This window comes from Moschus berezovskii, chromosome 3 (genome assembly GCF_049115385.1).
Source record: "Moschus berezovskii isolate FMDL1 chromosome 3, NW_MosBer_1.0, whole genome shotgun sequence".
NCBI lineage: Eukaryota > Metazoa > Chordata > Mammalia > Artiodactyla > Moschidae > Moschus > Moschus berezovskii.
The window spans coordinates 73,005,472-73,028,735 of record NC_142462.1 but is presented as its reverse complement, the minus strand read 5'-3'; the positions used below and the strand labels follow the sequence as shown (position 1 = coordinate 73,028,735).

At 39.8% G+C, this 23,264-nt stretch overlaps 2 protein-coding genes across 2 annotated transcripts in view; one reads left to right on the top strand and one right to left on the bottom strand.

The window, feature by feature from the left end:
• Positions 1-689: 689 nt before the first annotated feature.
• On the bottom strand, positions 690-3,804 carry LSM5 (LSM5 homolog, U6 small nuclear RNA and mRNA degradation associated). Its single transcript, XM_055420916.2, has 5 exons — positions 3,726-3,804; positions 2,534-2,629; positions 2,232-2,259; positions 1,561-1,633; positions 690-951 (listed from the first exon to the last, which is right to left on the bottom strand). Exons 1-5 carry the CDS (start codon positions 3,769-3,771, stop codon positions 919-921), a joined length of 276 nt encoding a protein of 91 aa, XP_055276891.1. The 5' UTR covers positions 3,772-3,804; the 3' UTR covers positions 690-918.
• Positions 3,805-8,098: 4,294 nt separating this feature from the next.
• AVL9 (AVL9 cell migration associated) overlaps positions 8,099-23,264 on the top strand; it is a 60,684-nt gene continuing 45,518 nt past the window's right edge. Inside the window, exon 1 of the mRNA XM_055420915.2 lies at positions 8,099-8,418. Within this exon, the coding sequence (XP_055276890.2) occupies positions 8,329-8,418 (90 nt within the window). The 5' untranslated portion in view covers positions 8,099-8,328. The remainder of the gene's footprint in view (positions 8,419-23,264) is intronic.

Below are 23,264 nucleotides of genomic sequence, written 5' to 3'. Positions count from 1 at the left end.
GTCTCTGAACAATCAAACAAAATCAACGCGATAAAACTGTCCTATTGAAGAAACCAAGAGCTTCTGTTGGCCCCAGAGGTTCTGAGGGCTAGGATGAGAGCAGCCCGTCCCCATTCCTGAGGCTGGTTCTGTGCCCCACAGAAGTTTCTCAGTAAAACCATTTAGTAAAATACTTTGCCCACATTAATGTTGCCGAAATATCTGACGTAGAAAGTTTCTCACCATTTAAATTCAAAAAAGTCTTACCTGGAGGCAACAAAACAGTACATTTAGGAAGAACAAGTTTTTTAAAAAAATGTGTACTGAGAGTGAAGTCTAAGAGGATATACAGCAAAGTGTGACTAATATTTTCCTTTTCACTTTACATTTCTACAATGTGCATATATTATCCGGGTATGCTGCTTGTTTGTTTTTAATAGGAGTTAATGAACTTGAGTTCAGTAAAAAAAAAAAAAATCCTCATTTCAAAGCATCATAGTCTGAAATGAGTTTTGTAAACAATCATTCTAGTTTTTTAAATGTACCTGTTCAAAATCAAGGCTCATCATTTTGTTTGGAACAATTTTTCTTTGAGAATCAAGTGTCATGTAGATGAGGATGCAAATAAGCATAAAGTGACAGGAAAGTGAATGAAACTAACTACAAGCTTTGTTTCACTGGCTACTGCAGTATAATAAATAAAATGACAGTTAACAAAAACACGTTTATTTTTGTCTTCAAAGAACAAACTGTTCTTTTCCCAATATAACCATGATTAACTTACAAAAATGGGCATTTACAATGCATCTTCAAAGCATTTCCCTTTAACGGAAAACTTGGCTTCACAGAATACAAACATTAAAAGGTTAAAAAAAAAATTCTATTTTGTTGTCGTCATAAAACAAAAAACAGAACCTAGCATAAGTCAAGGAAATCCATTCATACTTCAGGTCCTTCTCCTCCAGGAACCAGCTGCAAAGGAGGAAAAAATTTAATACTTAGTTTAGTACTACATGATCTAAAAACCCCTACTGAGAGCTCACTGACTGGTCATTGATCAGTCTTTGCCTTTGTCTCTCCCTCATTTTCCCATTTTCCCCATGTCACCTTTGTTTACAATTCCAACAGTATCAATTAATACTTAGTGATTTAGTGTTTCAACAGTAATTCTTGGTAAAATAAATGATTAAAAAGCCCAAGCAGGGACTTCACTGGTGGTGCAGTGACTAAGACTCCATGCTCCCAATGCAGTGGGCCCAGGTTTTGATCCTTGGTCAAGGAATTGGATCCCACATGTTGCAACTAAGTAAAGATCTTTGGTGATGTGACTAAGACCCAATGCAGCCAAATAAAAAAATAAATAAATATTTAAAAAATACATAAGATAAAAGGCATAAACAAACTAATCTTAGGCCTAATGTCATCTTCAACAGTTTGGCCACAGAACCCTGATCAACAGAGTATTCCCTTCCCATTGTAAGCACTGCTGGGCCAAGAACACTGAGTCAAGCAAGTCAGTTCTGTAACCCCTGCCCCACAAAGATGGCTTAACGTCAAAATAAAAGACCTTCACTGTCTTACCATTGTTATATTATTTCCATTTAGTAAAATTTGATCTAATTTAGTAATTCTTCTTCCTTCTGGTGTGATTTCACTAAACAAAAAGATTTTCAAAAAGTCAGTATAAAAAGTGATAGTCAAAGCCAACATTCTAATCTGCCAAAAGATTAGTTATTATATATAAATGAACTGTACAAACATTTTCCAGAGACAAGGTTATCCCCATGGTGATGTCAATTCTCCAAAGGCAACAGAGAGGACTGACTGGCCTAAGACCCACATCCACTAGTGCAGATCTTCATCTAAAAAACTGAAACTTGCCAAGGAGATCAAATATGAAATAAACTGTTTATATATATATATATAAGTTGTAATTAATTTAAAACATTAAATGTTTTTATTATCAGTTCCTTTATTTGATCTGAGCCCTAAGATCCCTGGCTGCTTTTAGTATCTTTTACCTTAAACCTTTGTCTCCACCAACTTCCTAGCAATTAGTGACAATTACATTAAGGTAATAATCCTCCAATCCAATTTTACTAACATCAGTAGGTAAACTTTCTATCTTTAGAGTAATTCAAACAGGCAGTGTTCTCTCCTACATCCTTTTACTGACTCAACAGCACTAAAACTGCCTTAAATCAAACACAGAGATTCCCCCTACCCATTCTTTAATTGTTAACACTACTCACAATTCAGTGACATCTTCCAATACCATATCTGAAATTTGGTGTTAAGAAAATAAATATACCAAATTAAATATACTCTGGCTTATTTCTTTGTTCAGTTTTAATTACAACATTGAATACAATGGCTCAAATGCAAGCTGTGTGCAACTGGTAGGACCTTCATCTTTCAGTACCGCATCCCTTAACACTATCACAATTTCCAAGAAAATAAAGTTTATTATAATAATCGGTAAGTACTGATAGTCTATAGTTCTTTTTAAAAAAATCTGAAGAAAAACCCATACAACCACCGTTTAAAAGGATACTGACAAAGTCATCAAATCCCAGAAGTGTGCCAACAATCTCCTTATCACTCTTCATCACAATGTGAATTCTTGATCCTATACACTTGTCCACAAGCTCTACGGATATATATATATATATATATTATTTTTTTTTAAGGAAAAAATAAAAGGGGGGGCAGGAGAGAGAAAAGATTAGTTTGCCCATTCATAACATTAACAAATATCTGAGTGCCTACTGACACTTAATTACATGCATATGGTGAAAAGATAAGCCAGGAAAACTAAACACTCGAAAACTTTAGACCTTATGTTACATATGTCTGTTCAGTCATTCCATTAACAGAAAAGTTTTCCCTGTTCTTCACTTAACCCTCCTTTGGAGCAATTTATCATGGTTGTAGTTTAATATTATTTTAGTTATCTGAGTAACATATGAACGCCCCTCTAGACTCTAAGCTCCACGAGAGCTGACAGGTGGTTTTTACTCATCAGTGTATCCCCAATGGACAGTGCCTGAAATGTACTGGTCATTCAGAATTTGTTTCAGGAAGGAAAAAAACTTTACAATCACTGCCATATCCACTAACCCCATAACCCTTCAAATATAAAATATTAAGAAAAAAAAAAGGCAGAACTGTCTTCACCAGAGATTTCTCCTTGTCTACGTCTGCCCTGTATCCTGTTTCCTACACCGGTTTGCATGCTATCTCAAGGTAATGGCCATGATTTAAATTTGTAGAACAGTGCCCAATCACATTGTCTAGTGCACAGATGCGCGGTAATTGTTTGCTGAATGAGTGACAAGAGCTAGTTTTCAGAGGCCTCTTTAAAGGTTCATTTCAGACTCAAGTGCCTCACTCAAAAACCAGCCAGACAGGACATAATCCGGGCGGCTTAAAAGTCCGGTTGAGGAATGGGCCTGCTACTCACTATTATAAAGGCGAGCGCACAACAAAGAAGGCCGACGACGCATTCACCAAGAGTGAAGCTTTCCTGTAAAGGTTTGGGGAGTCAAAAATCCCTGCCTCAAGAAAACCCCCCCACGCCAAAGAGAAGTGTGCGGCCGGAGGCCACAGAGACTTGGAGCCTAGAGGAGAGCCGCAGAAAAACTACATTTTCCTAACACTCGGTCAGGGGCTGCGTTGCTCTTCGACCCCAACTCTAACCTTCAACTCCCTGCCCCGGCTCACCAACAGGAATCTAGAAAGATTACCTAAAGGAAGCAGCTGCGACGGGTTAGTGGTAGCGTTAGCCGCCATGGCTACGCCGGAAGTGGCCTGCCTCTACCGACGTCGGAACGGCGAGTTTGAAAGAGCGCGCTTCCGCTTTTTTCCGGCCGGGGCAGGCTCGACCAATCTGAGGCCGAGAGTGCGATTGAGGAGCCACTTATTTATCCTGCAGTGAGATTCTAGAAAGTGTTTCTGTTTACTGAGCGTTCTACGTTCTCCACAGATAACTCTCCTCTCCAAACTTCCAAGAGACTAGAGATCTCCGGTCTTATAAATAAGTTTTTCCTCTAATCCGGAAGACTTTGCGAAACGAAAGTCTTTGTGCTGTCTTATTTCCCCATATCAAGTTGTGTCTCGTATCAATCCAGAATCTTTCTTCGACCAGTATCAATAAATTTGATTTTCCCGCCACCGATTCATTGTGTTGCAATTTTCGTTAAAAAAGGTCTACCTCTTCTTTTAAAAGTTGGATGATTTGAAAACCCACAACTAGCATTTTAAGAAAACTTTTCTGGGCGAGGGGGAAATTTTAAGTATGTTTTCTTTTTCTATTTTTCTATTCTACCTTTTCTATTTTTTCCATTTCTACTGTTTTCTATCTTCTACTATCAGGAGTTGGTGATGGACAGGGATACCTGGTGTGCTGCAGTCCATGGGGTCGCAGAGTCGGACAAGATAGCGACAGAACTGAACTGTCCTTTTTAATCTTGTAATATCTAGGAGTCTACTATACACTTTTTGTATACACTATTTCTTCCACAGTCCAACAGGCAACCACCAGATGTCACTCTATGTTAATAACATTTAGGAAACCTTGGTGCTTTTACGCATCTGTTGAAAAGAAAAATCGAACAAATGTTTTGCGTTCGTCTATTTTATGTTTATATCTGAGGAGCTTAAAGCTAAAGAGTTTAAGCAGAAGAGGCCAGGAAGAACATCATTCATTCACACAATGGCTGTAAAGCACCAATCATTCATTCATCGAACAAATACTTTAGTTGAACATTGGCATTCTGCTCAGTATAAAACAGTGTAAAGAACAGAACTACAACGCCTTCTGCCCTTATAGGAGCTAAAGGATAAATGGGGGAGAAAGACAACTAGCAAGCATTATGTACAAGGCACGTGAAATTTAATATGTAAAGCAAAAAGTCCTCTTTTAACTTCAGGGATCTTAGTCAATCATCACATCATTCTTTGACAAGACAAAGTAATGCCAAAAAGTTTTTTTTCCTGTATCTATTCTTGTTTCATTTTTACCAAACCATAACGTGAATAGGAACCAAATTCAAGGCATTGTTGCTACCTGATAGAGTTTAAAGTTCAAGAAAATAAGCTTTAAGTCAATATTTTGCTTTCCATTACAGAAACCAAATTAACATTAGCAATATTCAGCACTATTGATGAAGAATAAAGGAGGTCTTATGGATGTGAGAGTTGGACTGTGAAGAAAGCTGATCGGCAGATAATTGATGCTTTTGAACTGTGGTGTTGGAGAAGACTCTTGAGAGTCCCTTGGACTGCAAGGAAATCCAACCAGTCCATTCTAAAGATCAATCCTGGGTGTTCATTGGAAGGACTAATGCTAAAGCTGAAACTCCAATATTTTGGCCACCTCATGCGACGAGTTGACTCACTGGAAAAGACTCTGATGCTGGGAAGGATTGGGGGCGGGAGGAGAAGGGGACGACAGAGAATGAGATGGCTGGATGGCACCACCGACTCGATGGACATGAGTTTGAGTGAACTCCTGGAGTTGGTGATGGACAGGGAGGCCTGGCGTGCTGTGATTCATGGGGTCGCAAAGAGTCGGACACGACTGAGCGACTGAACTGATACCCTGAAAAAGGAGATACAATCTGTTTACACGGTAGTTAATGGGGATTTCAGGAAGAGGTGTTCTTATTCTATTGAGTTCTTTCCTGAGGCAAGACACTAAAAGAAACAACGCCAATTCCAAATGAATTTGAAAACCTATCATAGCTCTGTCTCCAGGGTTTTTCTCCTGGTTCTTACTTACAGAGCAGATATAAAATAGAACTTATAATTTATCATACACATATTATAATTAAAAGAAGCTCTTCAATGTACTGTATGTTCAGAAAGACATTTCTAATTTTTTCCCTGGAGATAAATTTCATCATAAAATACAAGCAAATGTTTCCTTTTAAAATAATCTTAAGGAAGTATTTAATTATCTCAAATCACTATTTCCAATCTTGTTCTTCCCAACACTTTTTAAAATAAAGGAGAAATTCCTATTTTCCCTCAATGTGTCCTTATAGACAATATGTTGATAATGAATGTATTTTATATTAATAGAACTCATTAAAAACTAACATAAAATTTGTTAAATTGTTAAATGTACCAGTCTGTATAATTAGAGATGGAAAAAATTTTAGAAATTCCCTTGCTTACTTTCTCTCCTAATGTTTCCTGTGACATATCTTCTTTGTTTACAGCATTATTTTAAATGACATATTTTTTAAACATTTAAGCAAATAATGGTTATGAATAAATGATTTCATCTTAGTTGGAGACCCTAGCATGCAAAATATAACAGATTTGGGGAGTATGGCTGTGCTGGGCCTTATCTGTGGCACTTGAGATCTTTAGATGTGCCATACAAACTCTTAGCTATGGCATGTGGAATCTAGTTCCCTGACCAGGAATCAAACCCGGGCCCTCTGCATTGAGCCACTGGACCACCAGGAAAGTTCTGATACAGATTTTATACTGCTATCACTGGGGTCTCCTGCACAATGAAGTAAACAGTTGGCATTCACTATAGATACAGAGTTCTAAGATGGCCTGACCTTTCATCTTTTAAAAAAAATGTTCAATTTCACTTCAATTTTAGCTAGGTTAATTGTGGAAAATGTCAAAGCAGATGGAAGAAAACAGTAATATATTCTGTATACAGGGAATGTTATAGTTTCACACACAGTTCTGAGTCAGTGCCAAAAATTTTGTAATACAGAAATGAAATAGTAGCAACAACTTGAAGTTTTTCTACAGTATTATTAGCATTAAAACAATTCTACTGAATCACAGAAAGTATGTTCTATTAATAAGAAGAAAATGGAAGTTAAACTCACTCAGTCCTGTCCAACTCTTTGGAGACCTCACCAACTTTAATAGTCTTCAAGGCTCCTCTATCCATGGAATTCTGCAGACAAGAACACTGGAGTGGGTAGGCATTCCCTTCTCTAGTGTATGGTCCCTACCCAGGGATTGAACCCAGGTCTTCTGCATTGCAGGCAGATTCTTAACTGTCTGAGCCATCAGGAAAGGCCAATTTCTGCTATTTAAAAACAATTTTTTTTTCATTGTATCTTTCTGGGTTTAGTACTCTGATTAGCACAAAATACATGGAGTCAGTTATCATTAGAGGTTTTTATTTCCTTATTGATTGTACTAATTGAATTAAAAAAGAAACTGAATCTCACTTTATGTCAACTTAAAGTGAATAGTGGAAATACTAGCAGATTTAGCAAGTCTTGTCCAGGGCGGTTTGAGGGTAGGTGCCTGCTTCAAATAGCATCCACAATCATTGCAATAACTAGTTGTGAAGTTTATCATTACAAGTTGCCCATCTCTTAGTTTAGACAACCTTAATAGGTCAATCTCTGGGTCGGGAAAATCACCTGGAGAAGGGAACGGCTACCCACTCCAGTATCCTTGCCTGGATAATTTCACGGACACAGGAGCCTGGCGGGCTACAGTTTATGGGGTCGCAAAGAGTCTGACACGACTGAGCAACCAATACTTTCACAACAAAGTAAAAAAATAACAGGACTAGAATAATCATTTTTACAGGTCTCCCTGTAAATTTACTTTATTTGCAAGGATATTCTGCATGAGGCCTTCTTCTTCCAAACTCCTATAGATAATATTTAAATAAGGAAAAAACACAGAACGAAGCAAAAGAGAAACTCTGGGTAAGCAAGTAACTTAAAGGTTGAATACACAGCTGGAGAGCTGCACCAATATGTCTCCATGTTATCAAAATTGAATGAAGGGCAGAGACTCCAGGCCAGAGAGGCGAAGGGAAGGAGGTAGAAGAATTGGATACACGGAAGATGAAGGGGAAAAAAGGTAGGAAAACACTGACGGAAGAGATGGGTAGGGGCGGACATTTTAGGGAGGAAGAAGCAAGGACAGGGGAGGAAGGGGGAGAAGGTCGCACAGAGAGGGGGTGAACTGGGGACAGGTGTGCCCAGCGGCCCCACCAGGCCCCGCCCTAGGCCCTGCCCCCGGCGCCCCCAGGCCCCGCCCCTCCAAGGCCCCGCCCCCTCAGGTCCCTCCCGGTCCTGCCCAGTCCCGCCTCGCCCGCGGCGGCCCCGGCATCAGGTGACAGCCCGGAAACAGCGGAAGCGGATGAAGGAAGCGCGGCCGCGGCCCGGGGGGGCGGTGCGGAGCTGCAGGATCCTCGGCCTCCTCCCGGCCCCCCGCGCGGCTCTCATGCGGCTCCCTCGCTGACACCTGAAATCCACCTCTCGCCGTCCTCCTGGGGATCGCGGGGTCGCCGAGCTTGCCGCCCTCGGCGGTTGAAGTCATCGTTGTGCGGGCCCGCGGCGGTCGTCCATGGAGATGAGGCGGGGCGGCGATGGCCCCCCACGGGGACCCGTCCTGCACATCGTGGTGGTCGGCTTTCATCACAAGAAGGGCTGCCAGGTGAGGAAGCGGCCCGTGCCCGCCCCCCGCCGTTCTGGCGTTCGCGCGCCGCGGACACCCACGCCGTTCCGCTCGGCTCAGACCACCCTCCAGTGCCCTCGGCCCTCGGCCCTCCGCCCCTGAACTTGACTCCCCTCTCCTGATCCTCGCACTCTCCCTACCTGAAGCCCACCCCGCGCGCTCCCTGTTTCCTCCTCCCCCTGAAAATTGTATCTTGAGCAGCGGAGGAGCTGTGTGTCGGTATGTTAGGGTTGGTAGATATTTAGGTTCTTCCGTGGAGTCGGAGGAAGGAATCGATGGTCGGCCCACTCTCTTCCTCATCCATCTCTGTCTCCGTTGACTTTTTGGTTGTCTGCTTTTAGTGGGATTCCCTTAGAAAAAAAAATCATCACTTGAGCTGCGTTTTCAAGGTAATGCGCTCTGGGCTTCCGCACGAGTACCTTAGGATGGTCGAAGCACATGCGGCACCGTGGGAAAATCAACTTCCTTTGTTTATCTGTGAAAGCCCTGGAACCCCTGTTGGGCTGATGTACTGACTCCGCCCCCCTTCCCATTCGGCCTTCGAGTTCCTATCTAGTCTTGTTCAGATCTTGCCTTTTGATGAAGATAGACTCTCCCAGCTCAGTTGCAGTGAAGGGAAGTGTTATTTACTGAGCAAAGAAACGTGCAAATATTGAGTCATTTTTAAGCTTCTTCACTGAAAAGGTGAACGGGAACAATAGGACATCTGCAATCTGTGTATCGAAGGCAGAGGAACAAAGGTAGAGGATTATTTAATGAGTGCAGACACTGGAAGGCAATGATGTCATAATGTGCTAGTGAACAGTAAATTGAAATGCTTAAAGTATTAAAAATGCTGATTGCTACCGCTAAGTAATGTAGCATTTCAAAGAAAATTAATATTTTAGAAGACTGATTGGCAAAATTTCTGTTCATTAGAGGATAATGACAGAAAAGTGATGGGGTAAAAGTAGTTGTGTATGTATGTGTTTTAAAGACAGCTTCACTTAATAATATATTCCTCGTCCCTCAAGTAAAAATGACATAGAAAGTTGCCAAGGAGGAAGTGACATTGTTCAGAGTAATATTGGAAAATTCCAAGCAACAGCAGTGGAATATATAAGTTTTTTAAATGTGGCCTTATATTTGGAGGTAAGAAAATAAATATTTGAGATAATTGTACTATGGCATGTAAGTAGTGCCTTTGTGCTCAGTCATGTCTGACTCTTTTCGACCCCATGGACTGTAGCCCGGCCAGCCTTCTCTGTCCATGGAATTCTCTAGGCAAGAATAACTGGAGTGGGTTGCCATTTCCTCCCCAAGGAATCTTCCCGAGCCAGGGGTAGGATACATGTTTCCTGCATGGCAGGTGAGTTCTTTACCACTGGGCTACCTAGGAAGCCTGTAAACAGTGTTCATCATCCTTAGACTTTTAATACCTTAAATCTTCATCTAGTTGTATGATAACTAACATCAAAGAGATGAAGTTTTAAAGTATTAAAAATCTAAGGATGATGAACACCGCTTACCTCAGATATGAGTGAAGCAACTGAAACTTGGAGGAAGTAACTGATCTTGCCAAGGTTATGCTGGAGTCAGACTTAGAATTGCCTTGGCGCCATGTGTGTTCATTTAGCTGAGCCACGTGGCATGTCGGAGTCTTCTATGAAAAAGTAAGGAGTAAGTCCTGTTCACAACCAAACAAAATTTTTAATGACAAAAAAAAGAAGAAAATACTGGTAGGGAATAGAATAAAATCTTTTAATCATTGCTATCATCTAAAGTCAAGATTAATTATTATGTGTTCTTCCTGTTTTATTGGTGGAAGTAATATAATCTATGTTTCCAGTAAGGAAAAATGATTTATCGTATGAAAAATGTATACTAATTAGGGATTAAAGAACACTAAACAACAGATTGTAAGATGAAGCAGAACTCTGAGGTGAAGCAGCAACCTGGATGCCATGATCTTTCTCAGGATTTGTCTGGCTTTTGCTTTCAGCCCTGAGATTGTTTTGGGTTTTTTTGGCCATACTGCTTGGCTTGCAGGATCTTAGTTCTCCAACCAGGGATGGAACCTAGGCCTCAGCAGTGAAAGCACCAAGTCCTAACCACTAGGCCACCAGGGAATTCCCTAAAGTGAGAATTTATAGCCAAGGAGCACAGTGGGGGCCAGTGGCTGGAAACTTACTACATCAAGGGTCAGAGGGGTTTCTAGCTAAAGCCACCTAATGGGATACTTGGTAAAATTAGGCAAGGCAGAGATGAACCCGGAAGCCCAAAGTCAGAGCCTCATTGAGAAGAGAGTTCAGAGGAGCCTGACTAGTTTGGTTAAGAAGAGCCTCATTGTCAGCACTGACATTGAAGCCCAGATGTCCCTAGTCTTTGTAACTGCATCTCTTTCAGTAGCACTTTTAGGTTGTAGGCTTTTAGTAGAAAGGAAAAATACATGCCTTGTATATTACAAAAATATTTTGTAATCTGCATGATGCCACATGTAGACAAAAGCAATTATTTTTTTAATGCATAAACTTGCTGAGTGTTTGCTCACCTGGGGTACTGATAGAATTGAAGAGAATGCTGAAGGTTCTGCCACAACGCAGTGAAAGATGCATTGTTATTTTCTTATTGCTGACTGCTTCTTAAAAAGTATACTTAAATATAGTGGCAGAAATCGAAGGGCTAGAACCTGGTTTTGCAAATCAAACAAGAATTTGTTATAATTTGTCAAAGTCAAAATGCAGTGAGCAGAAAGGTGATTTTTAGATTGAACGAGTGCATATTCTATAGTTTTTACTTATAATTTTAATAGAACTATTACTATTTCTCCCCAAAATTTTAACTCACTAGTATTCTGTTTCTTTTTTTTTTTTTCTCTATTGCTCCTCTGATGGAAGTTGGGTGGAGAAATGATACTATGATTTCTAGACTCTGCTGCTGCTGCTAAGTCGCTTCAGTCGTGTCCGACTCTGTGCGACCCCATAGACGGCAGCCCACCAGGCTCCCCCGTCCCTAGGATTCTCCAGGCAAGAACACTGGAGTGGGTTGCCATTTCCTTCTCCAATGCGTGAAAGTGAAGTCGCTCAGTCATGTCCAACTCTTAGAGACCCCATGGACTGCAGCCTACCAGGCTCCTCCATCCATGGGATTTTCCAGGCAAGAGTACTGGAGTGGGATGCCATCGTCTTCTCCACAGGTGGTGCCTGCTGCTGCTGCTGCAGGGACTGCTAAATAGCCACTCCACTCAGACAGCAGAGCAAATGAATGAAAAGGCACTCACGCTGACTTGGCTGATAAAACTGACAGGTCAATGCAGTAAAAAATAAGTAAACTTTTGCTGGAGACATAACTTGTAGAAATATATGGATGTTCATCCAGCTGGAATAGGATGTTCAGTTAATGTATAATAGTATAGGAAAAGATAGGAAAATAGTTTGTTCAACTACATTTCTAATTTTTGGTTGCCCTACTTTCCTCCCTTTTTTTGTCTTAGTTTTTATAAAATATCAAGAAAGTGTACTAAAAATCCCAATATAAGTCATACTGGGTTTTCCAGGTGGCGCAGTGGTAAAGAATCTGCCTGCCAGTGCATGAGACACAAGAGATAAGGGTTCAGTCCCTGGGTTGGTAGGAAATGACAGCCCAATTTCCAGTATTCTTGCCTGGGAAATTCCACAGACAAAGGAGCCTGATGGGCTACAGCCATGGGTCACAAAGAGTCAGACATGACTGAACACATAGGGAAAACATACATCGTATTAGTTCTTAAACGATGTTCTTCACTTTTGCAAATAATTCTAGAAGACCTACAACTCTGCTTTCTTAAAAAATTTTTATTGGAGTATAGTTGATTTACAATGTTGTGTTAGTTTCTGATGTACAGCAAGTGAATCAGTTACACATAAATCCCACTGTTTTTTTAGATTCTTTCCCATATAGATCACTAGAGTGTTGAGGAGAGTTCCCTGTGCTATAAATAGGTCCTTATTATCTATTTTTATATAGTAGTGTGTATATGTGAGTCCGTCTCCCAGTTTAGCCTTCCTCCCTTTCCTCCTGCTAACCGTAAGTTTGTTTTCTACATCCGTGACTCTATTTCTGTTTTGTAAATAAATTCATCTGTACCATTTTTTTAGATTCCACGTACAAGTGATATCATATGATATCTATCTTTCTCAGTCTGAGTTACTTCACTCAGTATGACAATCTCTAGGTCCATCCATGTTGCTGCAAATGGCATTATTTAGTTCTCTTTTATGGTTGAATAATATTCTATTATATATGCACCACATCTTTATCTTTTCCTCTGTCAGCGGACATTCAGGTTGCTTCCATCTCCTGGCTATTGTAAATAGTGCTGCAATGAACACTGGGGTGCATGTATCCAACTCTGCTTTCTTAGTCTCTCAAAAATCCAAATATGTTTGATGTTCTGTAAAGTTACATGCATTACGTCCTAGGCAGAAGGAGTGTTCTAGAGACTGCTTTTCTTTGTTAATCAGTATATCAGGTGTTTCAGACATTTTAATTACGTAAGGTTTCCCTCAGGATGGATTAATCAGCTACCTTCTTTTACGATTTTATTTGCATGTGTAAAAGGATTAAAAGTACATGGCTTATTGAGCTGTGGCTGGCTTCGGATTGTTTTAGGTGGTTTGAGGGTGCTTTGTTAGACTGCTCTTCCAAGTACTGAAAATGCTGCAGGTCATGTTGAGCACCAGTTCATTCAATGGACTGAGATCACCCATAGAAAAAAATTCCCATACTTGGTTGTAATTTATAATAGTTAGATTCAAGTGAGCCGAAGTGAAACCTTCATTTAAAAAAGTAACTCCTTGTAGCATTGTGCTGGGTTGAACATGGTGACTTTATCTAGAGAAATGTACCAAATCTTTGTAAACTCTTCTGCTATATTCTGCTGTAAAGGTGCTCTATGGTGCTGTGATAAAGAAGTCAGGTCCATTCACATGGGCCAGAGGAAAAGCCATTTGTGTTGAAGGTCCTCAAACTAGGCAGGTAGATGTTCATTCCTTCATCTTGTTTCTGACATTTTGCCACCTTTGAGGCCTTCAGATGTGTTTTAAATGAAAAATGACTCTTAAATTAGAATGAGCATCTATTAACTTTATCATTTGATTATTTTCTCACTTATTTGGTTAATTCATGGGGATGGATTCTTCTATAGATACACGTTCGTTTCTAGTGGTCGTTCTCATTTATTGATATACTTAACATTTAGAACATTTTAAGTGAGCTAAGATACTACCCTGACATTTCAAATGGTTTTGAAATATTTATTCATTCCCACTCTTCCCCTGAAATTGTTTAAAATTTAGCACTTAGGGTGGGAGGAGACGGGGACGACAGAGAATGAGATGGCTGGATGGCATCACCGACTCTATGGACATGAGTTTTAGTGAACTCCGGGAGTTAGTGATGGACAGGGAGGCCTGGCGTGCTGTGATTCATGGGATCGCAAAGAGTCGGACACGACTGAGTGACTGAACTGAACTGAAAGAACTCTTCTTCCTTAAAAATTCACCTGCAGTTAGACTCATTAACATGAGATAATTTATAGACTTCTCTGTAGTAGTTTGCTTATTATAGATTGTGTGTCCCAGAGTTTTGCTTGTCCTTTATTTGCTTTGTGGAAATAAATATATAAACTGAATTTGTCAGATTCACCATAATTTTGGCAAAATAACAATCAATGTATAGCAAGTAAATCTTTTGGTTATTTCTTAGAGTGGAATTTTTTAAGCACTCAGATTAGTAGGAAATAGTTATTTTCCAAAAATGATGTCATAGAAAGTTGGAATTAGGGACTTCCCTGGCAGTCCAGTGTTCAGACTCTGTGCGCCTAATGCAGAGGGCACAGGTTCAATCCCTGGACCTGGAACTAAGATCCCACGTGGCACAGCCAAAAAAAAAAACCAAACCAAAAAAAGTTGGAATTATTGCTTTAATTTTGGCCACTATTCTGGTAGAGTTCATGGTTTTATATACATAGCTAGCAGTTTTAATTCTTGAATAAACTGGTTTTACCAGACTGTACTTCTCTAAAAGGTAGAATTGTGAAAGAACTAGAACTCATGTTTGCACTAGTTACAGCAGTGAATAAAGCAACTAGATACAGTGAAGAGAACAGTGTATTTTCCTGTTGGACTGAGTGGGCTGATCATAGGAAAGTATCTGTGAGTGGCAGGATGTAGCATTGTAAATTCAGGGGTGGGTTGAGATTTGGAGGGACATTTGGTTTATGTTAGGGTTATAGTGTCAAGCCGTGACCCACTGAGGTTTTGGGAACAGAAGGCTGGCTGACAAATACACAGTTTAGGCACCTACTGTTGATGGAATCCTGTGGTGACAATGATGAAACATTGGGGAAATCTTGTTTATAATTCTTGTTGTAATTAAATAGGCCTTTGGGACAGTAAAAACAAGTTTTGTGAGAATTAGAGGTTAGGGAAGAATAAAATCTAAAGTTTGTTTTTTGTTCTTTTTTTAGCTATGCAGAAATACTCCTGAAATAAGATTGCATTTTCTGGCCCTCCATAGCACTTTTATATATGGGTGGAGGTTTCTCCCTGATTTTAGCCATGCCTTTTCTGTGCTGAAATGATGAAACTTTCTCACTTTGCAGGGCTGCAACATTAACACTTAGTGTAACAGTGGAATAGGTTTTTTTTAGGCCTTGGCATCACAGCTAAGCAGGATGGGGGGCAGGGGGTCAACCTTCAAGAAATCAGGAAGATTCTTTTGTCTTAAGATTCTCCACAGGTGGCTAGATAGTGCCTAAGAGCCTAAGAGTATATAAATTTCTTTCTTTACCTTAAGTCCTTGATCCCCAGTAACCCACAAGTTACCTGAGTAAGATCCTGGGTAGTCTTCTCCTTATTATCAGTGTGATTGCAGATCCTTTGCTGAGCACAGATTTTGCTAGATATGGGGAAATTGCAGCGATGGGCACTATAAGAGGAAGATGAAGACTTATCTATCTAATAATGTTTAAAAAGACTGGTCCTATTATATTCTTTGGTTAAGATGCCATCGGATTAAAAACTCAGTTTTTGTCCTCGGGTATTTTTAGAGGCTGTTATTTAAGTTGATCTTTTGGACAGTTTTTAAAATAGTATTTCAGCTCTTTTAAGAAATGACATTTCTTTTCAGAAGTAATATGTGTTCAGTGTGGTAGAAAAGTGAGAATATAGAGAAAATAGAAAACTGGCACTTAAAATCCTTTATCCTAGAGAAGTCTGCCTTGATAAATATTCCTCCATTTCTCCATTTTTTAATGAATATACATAGCTTTTTCCAGAAAGGTATTAAACTATAAACAAGTTTTTTGACCTGCCTGCTTAATGTAACTTTATACCATTAATACCTTCCATTTTGAGAAGTATTGAATTTTAGCATCTTAAAATAGCTAAGTGGTATTTTATTGAAATCTTAATTTAACTGGTCTCCTTTTTAGACACTTAGGTGTTTCCAGTGTTTTGCTATTTCAAATAGTGCAGCAAAGAACATCATTGTGACATTGCACCATTTTTCTAAGTGTGGAGACTATTTTAAACCAGCTTTTTTTTTTTAAATGGAGAGCTTGTTAAAATAGACTTTGAAGCAGAATATCCTGAACACAATTTAAATTACTCTGGATGATTCTGTCTTCATCACAGATGTCACCCATTGTACTATGGCATTCTGGGTTTATTTTAACATAGAGTGATTTGCACATGCCTCTGACTCAGCGGGGCTTTTGATAACCAGTCAAAGAGAGGGAGATGATGGAGCAGTTAGCAGTTACTTCTCAGTGTCGACCAGAAATGTGACCAGAAACATAACGCTGTAGTTTTCAGCTTACCCTCCCTCTTTCTCATATTTTGCTTCTTTTCTTGTGTGGACTGAAAGGGCATATCTACTAAATGTGTACGAAATAACAATGACTTAGTCATGAATTTTGAAAGAAGACCTAAAGAATTCTCTTTATCCAGGGGTTCATGATAGCTTGTTAAGCTGATAGATGCTTTTCTCACTTGTTCCTGGTCGGCGGTGTTCTAGGTAATTAAATCGTCAGAAGTCCAACTTCAGGGTAAACTGTTTGGGTGTTCAGTTAGATTTGAAAACAGCCCTCTGCACTTGTGTTTTCTTAATCCTACTTGTTGTCACAAGGTTTGCTAGCTATGTATTAAGGGAATCATTGCAGAGTTGTAAATGAAACCTGTTCCTGCTCCCATAACCTTCACGGGTGATATTAGTAATTTGTTAGGTTCTATTTGGTGGGTATGGTGCACACCCAGAAATTGAAATCTTTTTTGCCATGTAGAAGTTCAGTATTGAAATGTTCAAAATAAAGTTATGTATAACAGATTGCTAAGATCAAGTTTATTAAATTGATTTAATCATTTTTAAGAAGTTTTCTAATTTTTTTCCTATAAGAAAATAATTTTTTGTCATCTTAGTATATATTCACAATAGCCTAGAGATTAATGTTCCATTTATATCATCTTATCCAGAAGATCAGTCTTCAAGATTGCACCAGATTTCTTTTTTTAATAATTTCTCTTCTTGTCTTCCATTGTTATTGTTTAGTCGCTAAGTCGTGTCCAACTCTTTGCGACCCCATGGACTGTAGCCTGCCAGGCTCCTCTGTCCAGGAGATTTCCCAGGCAAGAGTATGGGAGTGGCTTGCCATTTCCTTCTCCAGGGGCTTTGTATATGGAATTCTTTATATCCCTTTGTAATTTCAGCTCTGCCAACTTTGTTAGAGAATAATGAGGAAGAGTGCCAATTATTTTCTAGAATTGAATCTTCCAGAAATTTGCAAAGGAAAATATAACTTATAGAAGACCTGTTTTCTCTGTCCAGCATTTCATTTAACGTGAAAACATTCTGACAGAGCCTTGGTGCCTACAATGTTTTCACTGTTAGGAACACAAATCCCTGAGATGCTTAGAAAGGCAGCAGAGAAGTGGAGCAGCTGGTTCAGAATCTCATTAAGTCCTTTCCTTCCCTCAGTAAGCCTTGTATCCTTATCGGTTGGTGTGCTGTTGTCACTGTGGCTTCTATGGGTCTCTGACAGTGGAGTGGATGTTGCATTGTTAGATAGCGAACAAGGGTATTTTTGAAGTACTGAAAGTTCGCATCAGAACACTGTTATTGTTTTGATTTTGTAGTTTTTCATTGGTGTTTTTGCTTCTGAAGACAAAGTAAATGGACTCTGACTGGAGGACCCCAATTTGACTTGAAAACTATGGGAAAGGGTGGTAATTATTATTCCTGGAGAATAAACATATGTCACTGTTTTTTACATGTTCATTTAGCATTTTGAAAAATTGTCTTTTTATTCCTTGTGGTTAGAAAATTGTTCAGCTTTTGGGCTTCCCTGGTGACTCAGTAGTAAAAGAATCTGCCTGCCAATGCAGGAGATGTGGGTTTGATCTCTGGGTCGGGAAGATCCCCTGGAGAAGGAAATGGCAACCTACTCCAGTATTCTTGCCTGGGAAATCCCATGGACAAAGGAACCTGAGTACAGTTCATGAGGTTGCAGAAGAGTTGGATATAACTTAGTAACTTGTTCAGTCAATCAGTCGTGTCCGACTCTGAGGTTCCATGGACTGCAGCATGCCAGGCTTCCCTATCCTTCACCATCTCCCAGAGTTTTCTCAAAGTCGTGTCCATTGAGTTGGTGATGCCATCCAACCATCTCGTCCTCTGTCATCCCCTTCTCCTCTTGCCTTCAGTCTTTCCCAGCATCAGGGTCTTTTCTAATGAGTCAGCTCCTCACATCAAGTGGCCAAAGTATTGGAGCTTCAGCATCAGTCCTTCCAATGAATATTCAGGGTTGATTTCCTTTAGGATTGACTGGTTTGATCTCCTTGCAGTCCACGGGACTCTCAAGAGTCTTCTTCAGCACCACAGTTCGAAAACATCAGTTCTTCAGCGCTCAGCCTTTCTTATTGTCCATCTCTCTCATCCATGCATGACTACTTGAAAACCACAGTTTTAACTGTACGGACCTTTGTCAGCAAAGTAATTTCTCTGCTTTTTAATATGCTGTCTAGGTTTGTCATAGCTTTTCTTCCAAGGAGCAAGCATCTTTTAATTTCATGACTTCAGTCACTGTCTGCAGTGATTTTGGAGCCCAAGAAAATAGTCTGTCATTGTTTTCATTGTTTCCTTGTGTATTTGCTGTGAAGTGATGGGACTGGATGCATGATCTTAGTTTTTTGAATGTTGAGTTTTAAGCCAGCTTTTTCACTCTCCTTTTTCACCTTCATCAAGAGGCTCTTTAATTCCTCTTTGCTTTCTTCTGTTAGGGTGGTGTCATCTACATATCTGAGGTTATTGATATTTTTCTTGGCAATCTTGATTCCAGCTTGTGCTTCATCCAAGCATTATGACATTTCGCATTATGTACTCTGCATATAACTTAAATAAGCAGGGTAATAATATAGCCTTGATGTAATCCTTTCCCAATTTTGAACCAGTGTGTTATTCCATGTCTGGTTCTGACTTTAGTGACTAAACAATAATTCAGTTTTCACTTGTTAGTAATCATCCTTTGTTTTTTTTCCCCTCCTCTTACCTTCTTTTGTAGTTATTTAAGTGTGAGAATTTTATTGCTAATTGAGATCAAAATAGATTTTGCCATATGAGTATTTGTTGACATAAAAAGATACTTGAAATGTGTGTGATTTAATATTTAATGTTATCCTTTAGGGGATATATGTTAATATAGATTAATATTTAATATTATCTTTTTAGGGGAGCAGTTGATACATTTGTTACACATTGTGCTAATACCTTACCAGATACCATGTTTGATCCTCAAATTTAACTTAGATTTTGGGCTGTGAAGTTTCACTATATAATACTACTCTTCCGTTCCGTTCAGTCGCTCAGTCGTGTCTGACTCTATGCGACCCCGTGGACTGTAGCCTACCAGGCTTCTCCGTCCATGGGATTCTCCAGGCAAGAATACTGGAGTGGGTTACCGTTTCCTTCTCCAGGGGATCTTCCCGACCCAGGGATCGAACCCAGGTCTCCCGCATTGGAGGCAGAGGCTTTAACCTCTGAGCCACCAGGGAATAACAATAGTACTCTTACTGGATGATAATCATTCTAAATATTTCTTAGTCTCTGGAGATGTACTTTGTTTTTTGTCAGTGATTTTTTACATATACTCAGGACTGCCATATGCAGACCCTGTACAGCACAGCTTCAGGGGAGAGCCCTTCCAGTAGACTGCCATTGTTGATGGGTCCCCCTAGACTATAGGATGAGACTGCCTATATACCTGCCTTTACTTTCTGCTTAGTTTTATTGTCTTTATTGTTTAAATTGTGTTTTGATTCAACGGAGTAATATGTCAGAGTTTCAGGTAACCTCCAAGAGAATTCCTCTTAAGTCTTTGTGCCATGAATTGTATGTCTGTGTGGATTATTTTGGATATATTGAATGGGAGCATACAGAGTATTGAGTCAACACTCAAAATATGTAGAATTTACACCTTAAGATTTATAAATCCCATTAAGTGCAAATAACAGATTTACTGTTGTTTTGTTTTTCCCCACACATCAACTGGGTATCTAACAATTTAGTCCTATTCTATACTAGTTACCCAGAGGTAGCTTCATACTCCACAGGTTTAAGGGCCCAGCCCCACAAGATGCCCTTACTTTAGACACCAGTCCTAGGTTCCCAGGCTACCTGCATTTCTGTCCAACTTTGCTACAAATTCAGGGGTTTCCGTGTTCCCCATTTAAATTCTGAGATTTCCTAGAGCACCTCACAAAACTCAGGAAAACACTGCTTACTTAATGGGAGAGATGCATGGGATAATGTATGTGAACTGAGGCATGGAACTTGCAAGTCCTCTCTGGGAACAGCATCCTCCCAGCACCTCAGTGCTTTCATCAGCTGAGAAGCTTCCTGAACCTGATTGTTTGGGGATTTTATGGAGGTTTCATTACATAGGCATGATGGATTAAATCATTAGACCTTGGTGATTGAACTCAATCTCCACTCCCTCTCCCCTCCCTGAGGTTGAGAGGTGGAGCTGAAAGTTCCTAGCTTCAAATCAAGGCTTCCTCATTCTGGTGACCAGGCCCCATTCCAGAGTCATTTAACCCCACCTAGAGTCATTGGAGAAGGAAATGGCAAGCCACTCCAGTGTTCTTCCCTGGAGAATCCCAGGGACGGCGGAGCCTGGTGGTCTGCCATCTATGGGGTTGCACAGAGTCGGACAGACATGACTGAAGCGACTTAGCAGCAGAGTCACCTCGTTAGCTTGCTGTTGTTCAGTTGCTCAGCCATAATTGACTCTTTGCAACCCCATGAACTGTAGCATGCCAGGCCACCCTGTCCCTCATCATCTCCCAGAACTTGTTCAAACTCATATCCATTCGGTCGGTGATGCCATCCAACCATCTTGTTCTCTTTGCTCCCCTTCTCCTCCTACCCTCAGACATTGGCGTGGTTGCAAGCATCTTCTTATGAATAACAAAAGATGTTCCTATCACTTGGGAAATTCCAAAGGGTTGTAGGAGCTTAGGGTTAGGACCAGGGACATAGGTCAAATATATATTTTTTTATTACATCACACTTAACTGTCCTGTATAGCTAATAATGTTTAAAAAAAGCTATGAAAATATTCAACAGTAGAGAGTTGACTAAATAATGAAACAAAACTATATTGAAATTGTTGTATATGTGTAGACACAAAGGAGTTTGTGTGAAAGTGTTATAAACTTGATTAGCAAGTTTGCTGCTGCTGCTAAATCGCTTCAGTCGTGTTCGACTCTGTGCGACCCCATAGACGACAGCCCACCAGGCTCCCCCGTCCCTGGGATTCTCCAGACAAGAACACTGGAGTGGGTTGCCATTTCCTTCTCCAATGCATGAAAGTGAAAAGTGAAAATGAAGTCGCTCAGTCATGCCCAACTCGTAGTGACCCCATGGACTGCAACCCACCAGGTTCCTCCATCCATGGGATTTTCCAGGCATGAGTACTGGAGTGCGTTGCCATTGCCTTCTCTGATTAGCAAGTTTAGCAGTCTCCAAATGCAAGGATTTGTTGGTGGCAGGTAAATCAGTTGAATTCTAGAAAGTTGCCAATACAATATAGGCAATGTTCAATTTGTAAAAAGTTGTATCACCAAAATTGGCTGTTTGAAATTCTGAATACATATTCCCAAAGAAGCGTTGTTATAAATATTCTAGGTGCAAGTCAGTCTAAAGCTGCCTTAATTTACTCATGGAATTCTTCAAGCATACGTAGTATATACACTTAAAACAGTTTTATGAGTTGACTATATTTTATATTCCAACTAGAGTCACTCAAAGCAGATCTTCCTTCAGTAGAATCAGGAGAATATATTGAACATAACATCAGATTTAATTAGACTCTGGCCATTGGTAACTTGTTAACTAAATCATCAGAAAAATCTTTTCACCTCCCTTTGCTTCCAAAAAGATAGGATGGAAATAAGATTTCCTTCAGAAATTAGGAACTGATTGGGGGCAGGAGGAGGAGGGGACGACAGAATAGATGGCTGGATGGCATCACCGACTTGATGGACATGAGTTTGAGTGAACTCCGGGAGTTGGTGATGGACAGGGAGGCCTGGCGTGCTGTGATTCACTGGGTCGCAAAGAGTGACTGAAGTGAACTGTGGTTATCTTTTGCTTTTTTTTAATTATAAAAGCAGTCATTTGAAAAACCAGTTTACCTAAAAGTAAACGATAATATTTTCAACTTACCATCAAGTGGTTTAGAAAATGTATCCGTATACACATGCAACACAAATAAAGCACATGTGGACAAAAATTAGCAGTTTGTGAATACAGATGAAAGTTATAAGATTGTTCAAATTTTCTATAATTTGGAAATTTTAAAAACCGATGGGGAAAAAAAAAAAAAGCAGGAATATTCCTTTATCTCCAAACCTGCTTACCTCTCCAGAGATAAAACTTCTTTATATTAAAGATGTTTTTCAGGGATGTTTTTTAATTCATTTACAAAGATGTGCTATGTAACTGTTTGCATAAATGGGATTACAGTAGAAGTAGGATTATACTATATTTACTGATACCCTGCTTACTCATTAAACTTAATAGTTGCATTAATTTTCTATTACTGTTACCACAAACCACACACTTAAAACAGCACAAATTTATTAAGAGTTCTGGAGGTCAGAAATCTGAAATGGGTTTCACTAAGGCTAAAATCAAGGTGTTGGCAGCTCTGCATTGCTTCAGGATAATCTGGGGGAGAATTAGTTTTCTTGCATTTTCCAGCTTCTAGAGGTCACCTGCATTCCTTCGCTCAAGTGACTTCTGAAGGCTCAAGTGCCTTCCTCCATCTTCAAAGCATCTTGAAGCATATCATCGTCACTGTCTCTGACTCTGTCTCTTCTGCCTCTTGTAAGGACCCTTGTAATTACATTGGGACCGCCTGGATAATCCCCATCTGGAGATAATCTTATCTGCAACATCCCTTTTGCATTGTAAAGTAAGGACAGATTCTGAGAATTAGAAGATGGACATGTCTGGAGGGCTTTTATTTTACCTACTTTACAGTATATCATACCTGTCTTGCTTTATCTATATATATAAATCTACCATTCTTTTTAACAGCTGGAGAGAACTGATGTAAAATCTACTTGACCAATCCTCTGATGAATATTTAGGTTTCCAATTTTTATGCTACAGTAAACCAACAAAGATCCATCTAGTCAAGGCTATGGTTTTTCCCGTGGTCACGTATGGATGTGAGAGTTGGACTGTGAAGAAAGCTGATCGCTGAAGAATTGATGCTTTTGATGTGGTGTTGGAGAAGACTGTTG

Excerpts from the sequence above, each read along its gene's own strand:
- LSM5 (XM_055420916.2), bottom strand. The coding sequence starts at position 3,771 with ATGGCGGCTAACGCTACCACTAACCCGTCGCAGCTGCTTCCTTTAG. Across the intron at positions 2,630-3,725 it reads GTCGCAGCTGCTTCCTTTAG|AGCTTGTGGACAAGTGTATA; the intron begins GTAATCTTTCTA and ends ATATATCCGTAG. Across the intron at positions 2,260-2,533 it reads GGGATTTGATGACTTTGTCA|ATATGGTATTGGAAGATGTC; the intron begins GTATCCTTTTAA and ends ACCAAATTTCAG.